Source organism: Neoarius graeffei, chromosome 10, assembly GCF_027579695.1.
Source record: "Neoarius graeffei isolate fNeoGra1 chromosome 10, fNeoGra1.pri, whole genome shotgun sequence".
Lineage (NCBI taxonomy): Eukaryota > Metazoa > Chordata > Actinopteri > Siluriformes > Ariidae > Neoarius > Neoarius graeffei.
The window spans coordinates 1513929-1531109 of NC_083578.1; the positions used below are offsets into that span (position 1 = coordinate 1513929).

Below are 17181 nucleotides of genomic sequence, written 5' to 3' on the forward strand. Positions count from 1 at the left end.
CCCCCCAAATCTGTCCCTCTGAGTTACATGTCGGTCCTGGGATCGAGGTGCTGAACCTCTTCTGCTCCTCGGACCTGTCTGATCCATCCTGGTGCCCTGTGTCTGGTTGGAGTCTCATCGCATCGCTCCTGTGGAGGACGGCCCCATGAGGACAGTTGAAAGTCACACTTGGAAGACGCTCTGGACTCTTACAGTAATGCTTTTATGGCTGAGGACTACAGTTGACTTGCTAACTTTAGGACTGCAGTTGTCATGAACAGTTTTACACTCAAGTTTCCATCAATGAAGGGTTTATAACATCAACGAAACTGACTTCATGTTAAAACTGTTAATGTTATAGTCATGTTGTCTGTTGTTGCCCAAATGAGGATGGGTTCCCTTTTGAGTCTGGTTCCTCTCGAGGTTTCTTCCTCATGTCGTCTGAGGGAGTTTTTCTTGCCACCATAGCCTTCATCATTGGGGATAGATTAGGGATAAAATTAGCTCATGTTTAAAGTCATTTAAATTCTGGAAAGCTGCTTTGCAACAATGTTTATTGTTAAAAGCGCTAAACTTTACTTGACTTGACACAGTCAGTAAAGAGGCAGTGGTCAGGCAAAACACACACAGTCATTAAAGAGGCAGAGAGTATGAGCAGTAACCCAAATACAACCCGGATCAATAATCAGCACAAACAATAAAGGTGTGGTGAAGACAGTCTCGCTGAGCATTTATTTCACAATGACACACTGTAAACAAAGTCCGTTTATATTGTGGCAGTGATTGCGCTCTGATCAGGACCAGGTGTGTGTGTGATTAGAACTCCGGAGACTGAGAACAGTGTGGTGCAGGATGGTTGTTGTAGTCCGCTGCGGCCATATTCGAAAGCGGCTGTGATCTCTGGGAAGTGGAATCTTGAGTGTGAGAAAGTGCAGAACATGACATCAATAATAAAGACACAGAGCCAATAAAACTGGTTTCCTCCTCACTAAGCCTTCACACATATACAGCTGAGGTTTTTAATTGATTTTTTTATTTTCTTTGAGTATTTTGTTAAATTTTCCTTTGATATAAAAACTCACCGTGCTAAGAGCAGGGCTTTTGGGATGTATAGTTTATAAATCCATGTTTAACACATAAAAGTTTCTTCAGTTATCCAAGGGCTTTTATAAAAAGGCTTTTCTGTCACTTTTTCAGCACGAGCTACAGCGATGTAACATCTGGCCCTGTCCCTGCTTCGGTACAGAATGAAACAGAACTTCGTTCTTCATTATAAAGTAAATTTGATCAGTACATGGGTCAGGATTTCCTGCTTCAGTTTTTGCTGAGGATAATAAAAAGTCTGACGTTTTAAAGGTCATGAACTTTACTGCTGCGTAGCCGTAGTGTTTTTGCTGGTTTTGTGGTAATTTGCCGTTCCTGGACTGCACACGACAATCCAAACCTTATAGATGGACAGCTCATTAATTTATCACGAGGATGGTTAAACTCAGGTGAAAGCTGCACAGTTGGTACCAACTGAAATCTTAATTTCTCACTCGAGTTCTTCTGAGATCGAACAGCACCTGTTAGCTCCTTTGTAGGCCATGGCCTAATGGTTAGAGAAGCAGCTTTAGGACCAAAAGGTCACTGGTTTGATTCCTTGGACCAGGCTGCTCTGGGTGTGTTGTACATCGCTCTGGATAAAAGCATCTACTAAACACCTGTAATGTAATATCTTCTTCTTGTGGCTGCTCCCGATTAGGGGTCGCCACAGCGGATCTTTCATCTCTATTGCTCCCTGTCTTCTGCATCCTTCTCTACCACACCTGCCACTTTCATGTCCTCTCTCACCACATCCATGTACCTCCTCTTTGGCCTTCCTCGTTTTTGTTTGCCTGGCAGCTCCATCCTCAACACTCTCCTTCCAACATGTTCTGCATCTCTTCTCAGGATGTGCCCATACCATCTCAGTCTCATCTCTCTTAGCTTAATTCCCAAGCTCTCCACATGTGCTGTCCCTCTGATGAGGGACAAACGCCTGTAATGTAATATACTGTTATAATATCCTGGAATCATGATCTCCAACAATCTTCTATTCTGTCAGTGTCTTGTGTAAGTACAACCCTAAGAACCTGATCACTAGCATCAGTCTGGAGCGCAAAAGGTTTGATGGACTCAGAACAGGAGCTGTGATTAAAGCCTGTTAGTCCTTGAGTGCTCTTGTACATTCCTGTGTCAATGCCCTTTTCTATGTGAGATCTGCAGCTCTTTCAGAACATCATGAACTTCTGCACATCCTGGATGGACTGGAGTTCAGGGAAGTTCTGCACAGCTTCTACTTTGCCTGGATAGTTTCATGTGCCATCTCTGGAAACCATGTGGGTCCATTAATTTTTGTGTTTATTCATTATTCTATTTTAAATTAAACTGAAATTAAATACTGAAAAATGAACAGTTTATGATTTAAAAATGCTGTAATCAACGTGTTAATGAATAATTGTTTCTTTGTCAAAGTATTTGTAAATGTAATGATGGAGAATATCAATTCTGCTCATTTTGAAGGCGATGTCTCTGGGATTGGCTTCTGAGGTCTGGATGGAAGTAATGGAGGTCTATAGCCTTTGCTGGATATTTCAATGCCTCGGATGTAATTAGTGCAGAAGTGCCATGATACCAGTAGATGATCTCATGTCACTTGCCACAGCTGTGTAAAGTTGGAATGGTGCTGTTATATGATCTCAGAAAATAACTTTTATGATCTTGAGATTACAAAAAAAACGAATAAAAAGTGTGTAATCAGTGAAGTTTCCTGTAAGGAGAAATGTGTTTATTTAACATTTATGGAAGGAGTCTCCAGTGTCAGAGGTAAAGCCTTTGGTAAAGCTCTTCAGGACAGGTCACATGACAAGTTGTGGTTTTTAAAAAAAAAAATCTTATTAATTTCAAGAGAGAAAAAAGTCCAGTTGCCAGTGTTCATACAGATCCTGTTAAAAAGTTTAACAGGTACATGATGCTTTAATGACGAAGAACATTCCTATAGCTAATCCCAGTATTCCAACAGCAATTCCCACTGCAAACACCACCGTCGGAGTTACACTCCGAATTACCACTGGTTCATCTGTGGAACACACACACACACACACACACACACACACACACACACACACACACACACATACATATTGAGTCAGTATTATGAAGTAAAATAAAGTGAAATAAATCCAGTGAAGCTGTTTCTCACCCCATGTTCTAGTCTGAGGTGAGTCCAGAGCTTCATGCTCCACCATGCAGCTGTATTCATCTCCTTCAGTCGGAGAACTCGTCAGGATGGAGAATGAATTGAAGGTTCCGTCTGTGTTCATTGAAAGCTGGCTGTTGTACACTCCCTCTGTCACTGACTCACCGTTCCTCATCCAGTTAACTTTGATGTGTGGAGGATAGAAATTCTTCATAAAGCAGATGAAGTTATTTTCTACTCCAGACTCTATGTTGTGTTTTGGGTAGATGCTCACTTCTGGAGGCTCTGAAAAAAAAAAGCCACGAATTTTAGATAAAGTGTGTAAATATCTCTGAGTGCATGTTTTTGGAATCACATTTGCATTTTGTATCAAGTTCAGTATAACATTTTATACAGAACTATTTTATCAAAGGGAATAGTTTTTATTCCATTGAAAAAGTGTCCTCTATGTGTAATAATTCCCCATATTTCACTCCGATGACGTCACTCCCAGTGTTTTCCCGCTGACTAGATGTGTGTTGTCAAAATGATGAACCGGTTAAAAATTAAAATTATTTTCATTAACTTGAGTGTTTTTTTGTGGATGTGTCTATGTAATATAAAGAACATTACACTGTAGGGTGAAGATATGAAGTTTATCTTCTCATGTTGAAAACTATTTTCACTGGTGATATATCCATTCACCACTCAGAGATAAACTTCATATCTTTGTACCACTGTGTAATATCCTCTCCATATGCATGCGGCCACAGATGACTGTAAGCTGCAGTATGTCAGCAACAACACCGAGCCCATGGAGAGCTCATCTGCAACTGCTCTGTCATTAGTGATAAACTTTGGCTTTGGCTTTCACACAAGACCCCAACAAAAGATTGGCTCAGTGCAAGGTGTGTGGTATCAGAATAAAGGATGTTGGATCACATTTTATCAGCTGAAAAGGTCAGTCAGCTGGTGATGTGAAAGAGGTGTTAATGCTAGCGCTGATTATCAAAAGTATTAGCTCAACATCAGCTATTTAGCATGCTAATAGATAAAGGAGTCATGATCTAGCATCACATGCTTTCCTTGAATTCCGTTGAATACGTACTGCAGTTTTCTCATCTGAGGAATTGTCACTGAGGAGTACTCAGTGACAATTAAAGAGCATTACAACAAACTGATCGAACAATAACATGTAACGTTAATCTCATTACCTTCGGACTCAGCTGGACTTCCGACCAGTTTTCTCGTTCTCTTGATGTTCAGAAGACATCTGTCTCTGTTATTAACTGCTGTCACATACAAATCTGGAAGATCCAGTTGGCCGATAAACGGAGGCAATCTGCTGATCTGTTGCTGGGCCTCAAAATCTTCATACAATATTTCATTCTGATTCAGACTCACGAGGAACTGGGATTCGTTCCCAGAGTCACTGCAGCCAGACAGTGTAGTGAACAAGGGCCCGACATCAACTGGAGAAAAAAAATCTGATTAATGATAAAACATTTGTTTATTCTATTCTATTCTGTTCTTCATCTACTTACAGGAAGCATTCACTCGCAGAATCGGTAAAAGGACGAGAATCATACAGAGCTTCATCGTGTCACAGTCCACCTTAAAGTAATGCGTTCAACCTGTAGAGTCTCTCTCTCTCTTTCTCTCTCTCTCTTTCTCTATTACTCAGCAACCCTCCTAATCACATGATATTCAAGGATTCAAGTGAATAGCTTGAAAGAGTAAGAGGGTGTGCATGTAAAATAAATGTCAACTACAGAGGACACAAGTCTATGGGTTGGTTCTCAGGAGGATAATAAATGTACTACTTCCTTATAAACTACCCAATCACATTCTCTGTGTGACAGGAGGCTCCAGTAAGAAAAAAAAACAACTTTTCACTTTCATATTTCACATTCATCTCATCTCATCTCATCTCATCTCATCTCATCTCATCTCATCTCATTATCTCTAGCCGCTTTATCCTGTTCTACAGGGTCGCAGGCAAGCTGGAGCCTATTTCACTCTCACAGAATTAAAATTGATAAATATGAATTAATTTTTCTTCACAGTATGCACATATAGTGGTGCTTGAAAGTTTGTGAACCCTTTAGAATTTTCTATATTTCTGCATAAATACAACCTAAAACATCATCAGATTTTCACACAAGTCCTAAAAGTAGATAAAGAGAACCCAGTTAAACACATGAGACAAAAATATTATACTTGGTCATTTATTTATTGAGGAAAATGATCCAATATTACATATCTGTGAGTGGCAAAAGTATGTGAACCTCTAGGATTAGCAGTTAATTTGAAGGTGAAATTAGAGTCAGATGTTTTCAATCAATTGGTATGACAATCAGGTGTGAGTGGGCACCCTGTTTTATTTAAAGAACAGGGATCTATCAAAGTCTGATCTTTACAACACATGTTTGTGGAAGTGTATCATGGCACAAATAAAGGAGATTTCTGAGGACCTCAGAAAAAGCATTGTTGATGCTCATCAGGCTGGAAAAGGTTACAAAACCATCTCTAAAGAGTTTGGACTCCACCAATCCACAGTCAGACAGATTGTGTACAAATGGAGGAAAGTCAAGACCATTGTTACCCTCCCCAGGAGTGGTCGACCAACAAAGATCACTCCAAGAGCAAGGTGTGTAATAGTCGGCGAGGTCACAAAGGACCTCAAAGTAACCTCTAAGCAACTGAAGGCCTCTCTCACATTGGCTAATGTTAATGTTCATGAGTCCACCATCAGGAGAACACTGAACAACAATGGTGTGCATGGCAGGGTTGCAAGGAGAAAGCCACTGCTCTCCAAAAAGAACATTGCTGCTCATCTGCAGTTTGCTAAAGATCACGTGGACAAGCCAGAAGGCTATTGGAAAAATGTTTTGTGGATGGATGAGACCAAAATAGAACTTTTTGATTTAAATGAGAAGTGTTATGTTTGTAGAAAGGAAAACACTGCATTCCAGCATAAGAACCTCATCCCATCTGTGAAACATGGTGGTGGTAGTATCATGGTTTGGGCCTGTTTTGCTGCATCTGGGCCAGGACGGCTTGCCACCATTGATGGAACAATGAATTCTGAATTATACCAGCAAATTCCGAAGGAAAATGTCAGGACATCTGTCCATGAACTGAATCTCAAGAGAAGGTGGGTCATGCAGCAAGACAACGACCCTAAGCACACAAGTCGTTCTACCAAAGAAGGTTAAAGAAGAATAAAGTTCATGTTTTGGAATGGCCAAGTCAAAGTCCTGACCTTAATCCAATGGAAATGTTGTGGAAGGACCTGAAGCGAGCAGTTCATGTGAGGAAACCCACCAACATCCCAGAGTTGAAGCTATTCTGTACGGAGGAACGGGCTAAAATTCCTCCAAGCCGGTGTGCAGGACTGATCAACAGTTACCGCAAACGTTTAGTTGCAGTTATTGCTGCACAAGGGGGTCACACCAGATACTGAAAGCAAAGATTCGCATACTTATGCCACTCACAGTTATGTAATATTGGATCATTTTCCTCAATAAATAAATGACCACGTATAATATTTTTGTCTCATTTGTTTAACTGGGTTCTCTTTATCTACTTTTAGGTCTTGTGTGAAAATCTGATGATGTTTTAGGTCATATTTATGCAGAAATATAGAAAATTCTAAAGGGTTCACAAACTTTCAAGCACCACTGTACTTTAGTGTTTGTATTACTGTATGAAACGCTAACTCGTAGACATGACTGAATGTTCATCAGGTGATACGAAATGGAAAATAATGATAATCCATCCATCCATTATCTGTAGCTGCTTATCCTTTTCTACAGGGTTGCAGGCGAGCTGGATCCTATCCCAGCTGATTATGGGTGTGTAGCAGTTCGTAGGGGTGGAGCACAGAAAAGATGGCAGGCTTGACTTGACTTGACTGGCTTGTTCAGTCGCTTGTCATCTCAAGACTGGACGACTGCAACTCGCTCCTCTGCATGCCATCCAATCCTTGCAACTGATCAAGAATGCAGGTGCTAGAATTATTTCCAACCTCCGCATGTTTCCCATACCACCACACAGCTGCGTTCCCACCTCTGGCTTCCTGTAGCTGCCTGCTTCAGAGTTAAAACACTGATGCTTGCCTGTGAAGCAAAATCAGACCACGGTCCATCTACCTTCAGGCAATTATTACACCTATATTCCCTTCAAGCCTCGAGCATGGTTCAACTGGACTCGCCATCCATCAAGGTACAAGGAAGACACCCATCAAGACTCTCTGGCCTGCACCCAGGTGGTGGACTGAACTTCCTCTTTATTCTTCAGATAAGAGGCTAAAGATTTAAAGCACTTGAGTTCACACTTCCAGTTATAGTATTTTTAAACACCTTATTGTGTGAATTCCTTCACATTGTACTAATCTCCTGTAACAAGGTTTTAGCTCAATGGTATTCTCAGTCTCTGGCTGAGTGAACTAGCATGAGAATATGTTCTTTCTATGAAACAGTTCTGTAAGAGGTTCTGCACATCTCCTAAATGCTGCATGGAGACGCAGTGTAAATTGGTCGCATTATTATGAGAGTCACTCTTGTCTTCTTGGTTTCTTTTCTAATTCTGTTTCCTCCTTAACAAGTTCCACAAGAATTGATTTCAGGGAGAATACTTACGCAATCAAGTTTTGTTTTACTATATTGCTCTCCACCCCACCTCACCCCCTCCACATGCAGCAGTTTATTTCATTTCTCTTAGATTTAAGACATAAAAAATCCCAGGTTAGTTCATTTCATCTCCCCTGTAACACTCAAAACCGTATTTGGCTTGTCCCAGCGCAAAACCAGCTCCACTCCTCTAAGCTGAAAATAGTATGATCAGGAGGAAAAAACAACAACAACAGAAATAATAGACTTTCGAGTTTGGAGAGAAAATCATCTTTTATTACAATAATTAAGGTATTTTATCCGTGTTCAGACATAATTAGTACATTATATATCGTGATTCATGATCATGTTATATATTAACACACAAGAAAATATTCTGAAATACATTAAAAATCAAAACAAATAAGATTTAGCCAAGGTTTCATTATTCATATACTATACAGCCAAAAGTATGTGCCCCCCGACCATCATAACCATATATGGTTAGAAGAAGACTTTATTTGTCACATGTACAGTCAGACACAGTGAAATTCCTCCTCTGCATTTAACCCATCGGAAGCAGTGAACACACACACACACACACACACACACACACACACACACACACACACACACACACACACACACACACACAGAGAGCAGTGGGCAGCTATGCTACAGCACCCGGGGTTAGAGTTTCCCTGCTCAAGGGCACTTCAGCTAGAGGGAGGGGAAAGTGCTGTTCATTCACACAGCTCCCCTCACATTTTTCCTGCCCGTCCCACAAATTGAACCAACAACCCTTTGGGCCCAAGGCTGCTTCTCTAACCTTCAGGTCATGGCTACCCCCAAAGTTTGGTTCTTCCTCAAACTGTTTCCACAAAGTTTGAAGCCCACAGTTGTATAGAATGTCTCTGTTTGCTGTAACATTACAGTTTCCCTGTATATCTGCACATTTTAATTTTCCCCCAGAAGTTAGTTTTTAAGTCATTATTCCATTGTATCGTAAGAAGGCATGGCTACACCTGGGAATTAAGTGATTGACAGCCTTGATGATGTGCTGGACCTTGGTATTGGGAAAGGGGGTGGGTCTATCAGATGGGCAGGTGTACCTGACTTTGATTCTCATTTCTTCTGCGCAGTTCTGGCTCCAAATTTGACAACATGGCAAAGGAATTTTGGATTCATTTCTATAAAATGGAATATCGTTGGTACAAGCTAATATGAAGCTCTAGCTCTCTTTGGAGGACGGGTTCACCTTTATCTCCAACAGTAGTCAAAATTTTACACAGACAGCTTAAGAAAAAACCCTTGTCATAGCAAAAAGAATGTTGTCTATTACTGAGAGTAGTTTGTAGTCATAAAGTGCTGGTCTATATAGTTTATATGTCAAAAGGTCAGCATGTGATTTTGTGTAAAAGGTCTCGGGATGTGAAGGCATCCAGGCGTTATAACATTGTCCCTGGTGGTTAGGAGGGGTACAATATAAACTTACATTTAAGATTCGAGTTATTTTATTTAAAAAAATCACAGCAGTAGGTTATAAGTTTGAAGCTTCTGAACTCGTCTCTGAAACAGTGCGCTCTGGGAAAACAAAAGCAGATAATAAATGAATTTGGAGTTGAGATTGGAATTAGTTTAAGCATCACAAATGGCTTTGTGTTACGTAACATCTTTGTGTTACCTAAAGATATCGACTGTGACGTTGGTTCTGCAGGACATTCTGGAAAGAAAGATAAAGATAAAAACATACAGCATAAACAAAAACGCTGATGTCACAACATGAAATCAAGGACAGAGATTCCTGTGAATTCTTAAAAAATGTCCATGTCCAAAATTATTCAACCCCTAGTTTGTGCATTTGTTATACTTTATAATCTCAAATAAATCTTTTTGGTAGGACCACACAGGCTTCCAACACCTCTATTCAAATATTAAACTCATTAATGTTCCTTGATTTTCATGCCACAACAGATTTCTTTTAATCCCATCAAAGATATTCAAAAGAACTTCATCCAGGGATTGAGATGGTACTTTCCAGGACTGATTCCTGAAGGGAGCTTTGGTTGACTTGGACATGATGGTTGGGATCACTGAGTCTCGTTTATCAAAGTTTTAGTAAATTTGTGTGTAAGTGTTTCTGATAAGCCAAATGGAAATAAAAATTTCTGCCAGATTTGTGAAAGTTTTGGAAAGGCTGATTCTCTTCATACTGGCATACGTATTTTTGATGAATGTTATGAATGCATGGCATATTTGATCTCCGTCTGGTGACTCAAAAAACTCCATAAAAGCAAATTTCACAGACCTTGTTGGTGTCTTTGAATAAATTTGGAAAGACTCCAATTGGGTCTTGGACTTCAATCTGTTAGGATGAGTGACCTCAGTTCCAGCACCTCGCTCTGGAACCCCATGGGGCTTGGAGTGGCTCTAATACTCTACATTTGCGATAATCCATCCATCCATTATCTGTAGCTGCTTTATCCTGTTCTACAGGGTCACAGGTGAGCTGGATCCTATCCCAGCTGACTACGGGCGAAAGGCGGGGTTCACCCTGGACAAGTCGCCAGGTCATCACAGGGCTGACACACAGAGACAAACAACCATTCACACTCACATTCACACCTACGCTCAATTTAGAGCCACCAATTAACCTAACCTGCATGTCTTTGGACTGTGGGGGAATCCGGAGCACCCGGAGGAAATGTGTAGTGCCATGTTTTGCTATATAATTATGCACAGACCAAAAACCACAACTATCTACCCCTTGCTTTCACAATTACAGTCCAAATGGTTACAGATTTCAATAATATCTGTATTTTATTTTTCTTGGTCCTGTTTAAGCCTCACTCACAACCCGCTGTAAGTGTTTTGGACACGCATGGGTCGCAGGGTTTAGTAGCTCTCAGCCGTGCCGCAGGGCCGCGGTGAACCCGGGGGAAAGTTTGGGGGAGGAGTCCGGGCAAAGTACTTGTCAAGTACAGGCTGCATGCCTGACTTCCTCGAGGCATGGGAAAAATTGCGCCGTTAGCCCGTGGAAAGCGTATATCTGACGCGTGTGATCAGTGTGTGTTCAGTGAGTGTGGAGTGTGTGTGACTTGCATTTTACCAGTTTTCTGCGCTACGAGTTCGGGCTGCACTTGTGAAGCGTGTGTGACGCATGTGATTAGCACGTTACAATCACTCATAACTTGCGTGTGATGCCAGGAGTGGGTATAAAACCAGCGTGTCTGCAGCATTCTGCATCTGTCTTTCAACTGAAGAACATTGGATATTTTGTGGGAAAATTTTTTAAAATTTCAGTGTAAAGTTTAGAAAATGGGACCCAAGAAGAAGCGAGCAAAAGTGAAGTAACCCAGCCTGAAACAGCAGAGGGGGAGGAGGAGGAAGAGTTTGATGATGATGATGGTAGCAGCACCGGCGAGCCCTGCACGGACAGGGAGGAGTTTGCCTTCAAGCCGGCAGAAGGCACAGCAGCTCGCCGGAGGGATTTCCACAGGTAAATACACACGCTTTAAACATTCATTTCAGTATCTATATGCTTATGTAATTAATATTATAGATGCTGATTTTCATATATGTTTCAGCTAACGACGCCCAGAAGTGAGGACACTGCAATCCCATCATCACTATCAGGTCATTGCGCCATGCTCAGTGATGAGGACGAGGACATCCCGACACCCCGTCCCACCACTCAGCAGGAGCAGGACAGCAGCTCGGAGTCAGAGTGTGTTTCAGTGCTCAAACTGTTGGGCTATTTAGTTGGGATTTTTTACAATGTAATAAAATGCGTTATTCCCTTATACTCATGTTTTATTATTTGACATGTGCATGGTAAATTAACATACACTCAAATAAAAACAGCAAATGACGTGGTCTTCTTCCTTTCTACAATGCTACATATTACATGATTGGTTCCTTGGTTCCTCCCCAATATATATACTCAGAGTCTTGCCCCTCGTGTTGCGTGCAGGTCGCATGCGCTGCGTACAGGTCACCACACATAGGGGTAGAAAGTGAGATGTACTTCTGTCTTGCGCGCCGCACAAACAGTAAATGTGGAATACTTGTGTCGTATTTCTGAGGCACGTCACTCATACAGTGACCGTGCGTCACTCGTGAGTTTTACTGTCATCACAAAAAGCCCCTACTAGCCGCGCTGCTGACTTGGTTCAAGTGTACAAAAGGAGTACAGGTCCAGTACGTAGTGTATGCATTCGTGATTTGTCGCAAGACCCATAAAATTTGCATGTGCAGGACCAAAAGTATCCACGGGCAGTCTGCGACCTTCTACGGCGCTAAACACACGCAAGTGTCACACAAGTCTCAAGCACAGTTTTGCCAATTTTTTTACCGTAGACAGCCCGTAGCAGCATGTACAGCGGGTTGTGAGTGAGGCTTAAGTTGTCTTGCTTTACCATTAGTGTTATGTAGACATTGTTCTGTCTGTTAAATGGTACTTTTGTGGTTGTGATGTTTGGCTGAGGAAGGCCTTTTGTTATGCTGTGAGGTATGAAGACAATAAAATTTATCTGAATTCAGTTTCATTGAAATGTTAGTTTATTCTCTCTGTACTGACCTCTACAGCTCAGCATGTAATAAAGAAATCCAGCGATGGCCAAAACGATTCCAAACGCCAGGAAAAAAATGCCGATAATCAGCTTATTCCTCTCAGCCTCAGGAAGTGAAGCCTCTATCAAATCAACAAGAAACACAAAAGGCAGAACACTAACTGGTTAGTTGTGTTTCAAATCATTGTAAATGATCTAAATCTCCTGTTACACACCGAGTTCATGCAAACAGTGAGTAAATAATAACCGAACAGAAGCCAGGTTCTCACCCCAGGTGTGTATGAGAGGTTGTGTTAAACTCTCGTGCTCCACAATGCAGGAGATGTTTTCTCCAGGTCTCAATCTGTACTCGAGATAACTGTGCATCTGATAGTACCAGTCTCCATTTGAAAGCTCATCGGTGGAGGAAACGCCATCACTGATGACCTCGCCATTTCTCAGCCATGACACTTTGATTCCTTTGGGGTAATAATCATACGCACTGCACACCAGCACGGCTGGTTCAAGGTCAACCTCGGGCCTCAGTAACCTCACAAGGACCTCAGGTTTCACTGAGAAACACAAGGACCAACAATTAAAGTCTAAAGTTGAAATGGTCTGTGTTTAAAATGTAGATGATCTGAAACTATATGTAAACCAAATGTTTAAACAGAACAGGGTAAGAGTTTGTATTGTTCTGATTTTATATAATAAAACACTTAAAATGGCTTCACTCTACCTGTCTTCAGGATGCTGTTATAGAATTTATTTCTGTATTCTAAGCAGATTTCTCCAACCAAGAAAGAGAGGCTGTTACTGGGGTCTTGATTCAACTGCTCCACCTCTGACACCATGCTGTCTGTGAATCCCATGTATTTATCTGAAGTGCTGTTGTACCTCACATATTCTAACTTGTTGAAGTACCAAGAGTAAATGAATTCAACGGTGCTTACATTCTGAGAGAAGTAGCACAGGAAGTACTGATGTCCATAGTAACCATTCACTGTCAAAATAACAGATTTAACTATTAAAATCAGAACAACTGTGAGGAACATGCACAGAAAGTGGACCAGGCGCTGGGCTGATTCACCCATACTGTATGTATGTGAAGAACAAAGAAAGAAGGAAATAAATAAATAAAGAAAAAATGCTTCTTTAAAGATATTTTATCTTTTTAATGGTTTTATCAGTGTTTTAGTGAAATCTTTCAGTGAAATTGAAATGCAATGTTAAATGTGACTTTCCCAGATTAAAATATTAGAACTTTACATTATGTTGAGGAAAAAACTGTAATTTTCACAACTGAATATAACAAGAGACATTGAAGTGTCCCCATGTGAAGGTCTTTTCCAAACCACTTTATTTCTGTTCATGCTTTACACGCTTTTTTTTTTTTTTACATTTTACACAGTCTTTAACTCAGACATCAATCATGTCTTTAAATTTTGTCATTATTTTACTCTTCTTTACTATTAAAATTGAGTAAAATTCGGATTCAGTTTTAAAAACTGAGTAAAGTTCTGATTCTGATGACGGGAGAGATTAATGAGAGAAAAAACACTGTAGCTACAACACAACAGAAATAAAGGAACACAGCAGTGATTTATTCTCATCACTTACCTGCTTTCAATGTGAATAAAACCTGCATTATGCAGAGAAAGGAAACAGCACACAGCCGCATGGTCTCTCGTTAAACACACACACACACACACACACACACACACACACACGCACATAAATAAGACCAGGACTTTAAAAAACTCTAAGCAACAAGTCAAACCTGTCTTCTTTCCTCCACTTACATATTGCCATGCAACTGTGGAATTTGGACTGAAAGTTTCCCTGCAGCTACGCCGGGCTTTTTTGGATCAGACAAGGGGGAAGGAAAGGGCTGGAGGAGGAGATCACTGAACAAACACAGGCTGGACACTCCTCATCAAACCCCAGGTTATTTTCCTAACAGATCCTGAACAGACCAATGCTGTTCTTTTGGGCCTTGTTTTGATCACTCCATGGTCTTTATGTTCATGGAGTTTCACAACATGGCCGTGTGTTCTTTAACTCTGAGTTCATCCATAAACAGGTATATTTACACTGAGATCAGGAGACTCCATTCAGCTAATTATGTGACTTCTGAAACACTGAACCGTTAATTTCGGAGTTTCACAGAAACAGGGGTAAATACTTATACAAATCACAACCTTTATGAATTTTGTAAACTATACCCCACTTCAGTATGTGCAATTTTGTGTAGCTAGATTCATAACATAAAAAGTCCATTTCCGTTCAGCACTAAAAATGAGGAGAATTAAAGGCACTGTATTTATTTGTTACTAGTTTACTAGCTGCATCTATTACTCTTTAAAAAAATCCTACAACATTCACATAAACCAGTTTTATTCCAAATAACGCCGTCTTCTTCATTTTATTTAGAACATTTTCATTATAGTGATTTCCTCGAAGAAGACGAGTTAAAATATGTCCAATCAGATAGACACAGAGACTCGAAAAACTTCCTGCTCTATTAGAAAAATAAACTTTAATAAGAGACCCAGTCAACAAGTGATGTTTTATTCAATACATTATCACTGAGCAGTATATGTTATCACGGTGATGTAAAGACTGACACCTATAACTTTTGCATATACAGTGGTGCTTGAAAGTTTGTGAACCCTTTAGAATTTTCTATATTTCTCCATAAATATGACCTAAAACGTCATCAGATTTTCACACAAGTCCTAAAAGTAGATAAAGAGAACCCAGTTAAACAAATGAGACAAAAATATTATACTTGGTCATTTATTTATTGAGGAAAATGATCCAATATTGCATATCTGTGAGTGGCAAAAGTATGTGATCCTTTGCTTTCAGTATCTGGTGTGACCCCCTTATGCAGCAATAACTGCAACTAAACATTTCCGGTAACTGTTGATCAGTCCTGCACACCGGCTTGGAGGAATTTTAGCCCGTTCCTCTGTACAGAACAGCTTCAACTCTGGGATGTTGGTGGGTTTCCTCACATGAACTGCTCGCTTCAGGTCCTTCCACAACATTTCCATTGGATTAAGGTCAGGACTTTGACTTGGCCATTCCAAAACATGAACTTTATTCTTCTTTAACCATTCTTTGGTAGAACGACTTGTGTGCTTAGGGTCGTTGTCTTGCTGCATGACCCACCTTCTCTTGAGATTCAGTTCATGGACAGATGTCCTGACATTTTCCTTTAGAATTCGCTGGTATAATTCAGAATTCATTGTTCCATCAATGATGGCAAGCCGTCCTGGTCCAGATGCAGCAAGACAGGCCCAAACCATGATACTACCACCACCATGTTTCACAGATGGGATAAGGTTCTTATGCTGGAATGCAGTGTTTTCCTTTCTCCAAACATCTCATCTCATCTCATTATCTGTAGCCGCTTTATCCTTCTACAGGGTCACAGGCAAGCTGGAGCCTATCCCAGCTGACTACGGGCGAAAGGCGGGGTTCACCCTGGACAAGTCGCCAGGTCATCACAGGGCTGACACATAGACACAGACAACCATTCACACTCACATTCACACCTACGGTCAATTTAGAGTCACCAGTTAACCTAACCTGCATGTCTTTGGACTGTGGGGGAAACCGGAGCACCCGGAGGAAACCCACGCGGACACGGGGAGAACATGCAAACTCCACACAGAAAGGCCCTCGCCGGCCCCGGGGCTCGAACCCAGGACCTTCTTGCTGTGAGGCGACAGCGCTAACCACTACACCACCGTGCCGCCCTCCTCCAAACATAACGCTTCTCATTTAAATCAAAAAGGTCTGTTTTGGTCTCATCCATCCCAAAACATTTTTCCAATAGCCTTCTGGCTTGTCCACATGATCTTTAGCAAACTGCAGACGAGCAGCAATGTTCTTTTTGGAGAGCAGTGGCTTACTCCTTGCAACCCTGCCATGCACACCATTGTTGTTCAGTGTTCTCCTGATGGTGGACTCAGGAACATTAGCATTAGCCAATGTGAGAGAGGCCTTCAGTTGCTTAGAAGTTACCCTGGGGTCGTTTGTGACCTTGCCAACTATTACATGCCTTGCTCTTGGGATGATCTTTGTTGGTCAACCAATCCTGAGGAGGGTAACAATGGTCTTGAATTTCCTCCATTTGTATACAGTCTGTCTGACTGTGGATTGGTGGAGTCCAAACTCTTTAGAGATGGTTTTGTAACCTTTTCCAGCCTGATGAACATCAACAACACTTTTTCTGAGGTCCTCAGAAATCTCCTTTGTTTGTGCCATGATACACTTCCACAAACATGTGTTGTGAAGATCAGACTTTGATAGAGCCCTGTTCTTTAAATAAAACAGGGTGCCCACTCACACCTGATTGTCATCCCATTGATTGAAAACACCTGACTCTAATTTCACCTTCAAATTAACTGCTAATCCTAGAGGTTCACATACTTTTGCCACTCACAGATATGTAATATTGGATCATTTTCCTCAATAAATAAATGACCAAGTATAATATTTTTGTCTCATTTGTTTCACTGGGTTCTCTTTATCTACTTTTAGGACTTGTGTGAAAATCTGATGATGTTTTAGGTCATATTTATGCGGAAATATAGAAAATTCTAAAGGGTTCACAAACTTTCAAGCACCACTGTATGCTAAAAGAAATAGCTAAGATTAATAGCTAAAATAATCTATTAAAATGGACATGATGTGGAATATTCCCCTGCATCACATGACTATAAGATCAGTTGGACTGTGACAATCAGAGTGCCCTGTTTACAGGATCAGATCTTTTGTAAAAAAGGTTTTCACACTCCAGTGAAAAGAGCTTCAAGTACACCAAGCC

General features: G+C 40.9%; 2 protein-coding genes across 3 annotated transcripts; both read right to left on the bottom strand.

Moving 5' to 3' along the window:
- Positions 1-683: 683 nt before the first annotated feature.
- LOC132892722 (H-2 class II histocompatibility antigen, A-F alpha chain-like) lies at positions 684-4951 on the bottom strand. Its single transcript, XM_060931061.1, has 4 exons — positions 4723-4951; positions 4393-4650; positions 3203-3484; positions 684-3079 (listed from the first exon to the last, which is right to left on the bottom strand). Exons 1-4 carry the CDS (start codon positions 4775-4777, stop codon positions 2958-2960), a joined length of 717 nt encoding a protein of 238 aa, XP_060787044.1. The 5' UTR covers positions 4778-4951; the 3' UTR covers positions 684-2957.
- A 3115-nt stretch (positions 4952-8066) lies between these two features.
- Positions 8067-14158, bottom strand: LOC132892724 (H-2 class II histocompatibility antigen, A-F beta chain-like). 2 transcript variants are annotated; one of them, XM_060931063.1, is made up of 7 exons: positions 13962-14158; positions 13295-13344; positions 13081-13200; positions 12632-12913; positions 12371-12484; positions 9476-9514; positions 8067-9375 (listed from the first exon to the last, which is right to left on the bottom strand). In XM_060931063.1, the coding sequence occupies exons 1-7, from the start codon at positions 14075-14077 to the stop codon at positions 9332-9334; spliced, it is 765 nt and encodes a 254-aa protein (XP_060787046.1). In that variant the 5' UTR covers positions 14078-14158; the 3' UTR covers positions 8067-9331. The 2 variants fall into 2 exon arrangements, with proteins under 2 accessions (XP_060787046.1, XP_060787045.1); XM_060931062.1 differs by having other exon boundaries at positions 13081-13344.
- Positions 14159-17181: the final 3023 nt, after the last annotated feature.

Coding starts and splice junctions, on each gene's coding strand:
- LOC132892724 (XM_060931062.1), bottom strand. CDS start 14,022: ATGCGGCTGTGTGCTGTTTCCTTTCTCTGCATAATGCAGGTTTTATTC. Junction 9,515..12,370: donor TTACATGCTGAGCTGTAGAG/GTCAGTACAGAG, acceptor CTTTCTTTCCAG/AATGTCCTGCAGAACCAACG. Junction 9,376..9,475: donor GTCACAGTCGATATCTTTAG/GTAACACAAAGA, acceptor TTGTTTTCCCAG/AGCGCACTGTTTCAGAGACG.
- LOC132892722 (XM_060931061.1), bottom strand. CDS start 4,777: ATGAAGCTCTGTATGATTCTCGTCCTTTTACCGATTCTGCGAGTGAAT. Junction 4,651..4,722: donor TCTGCGAGTGAATGCTTCCT/GTAAGTAGATGA, acceptor TTTTTTCTCCAG/TTGATGTCGGGCCCTTGTTC. Junction 3,485..4,392: donor AAGTCCAGCTGAGTCCGAAG/GTAATGAGATTA, acceptor TTTTTTTTTCAG/AGCCTCCAGAAGTGAGCATC.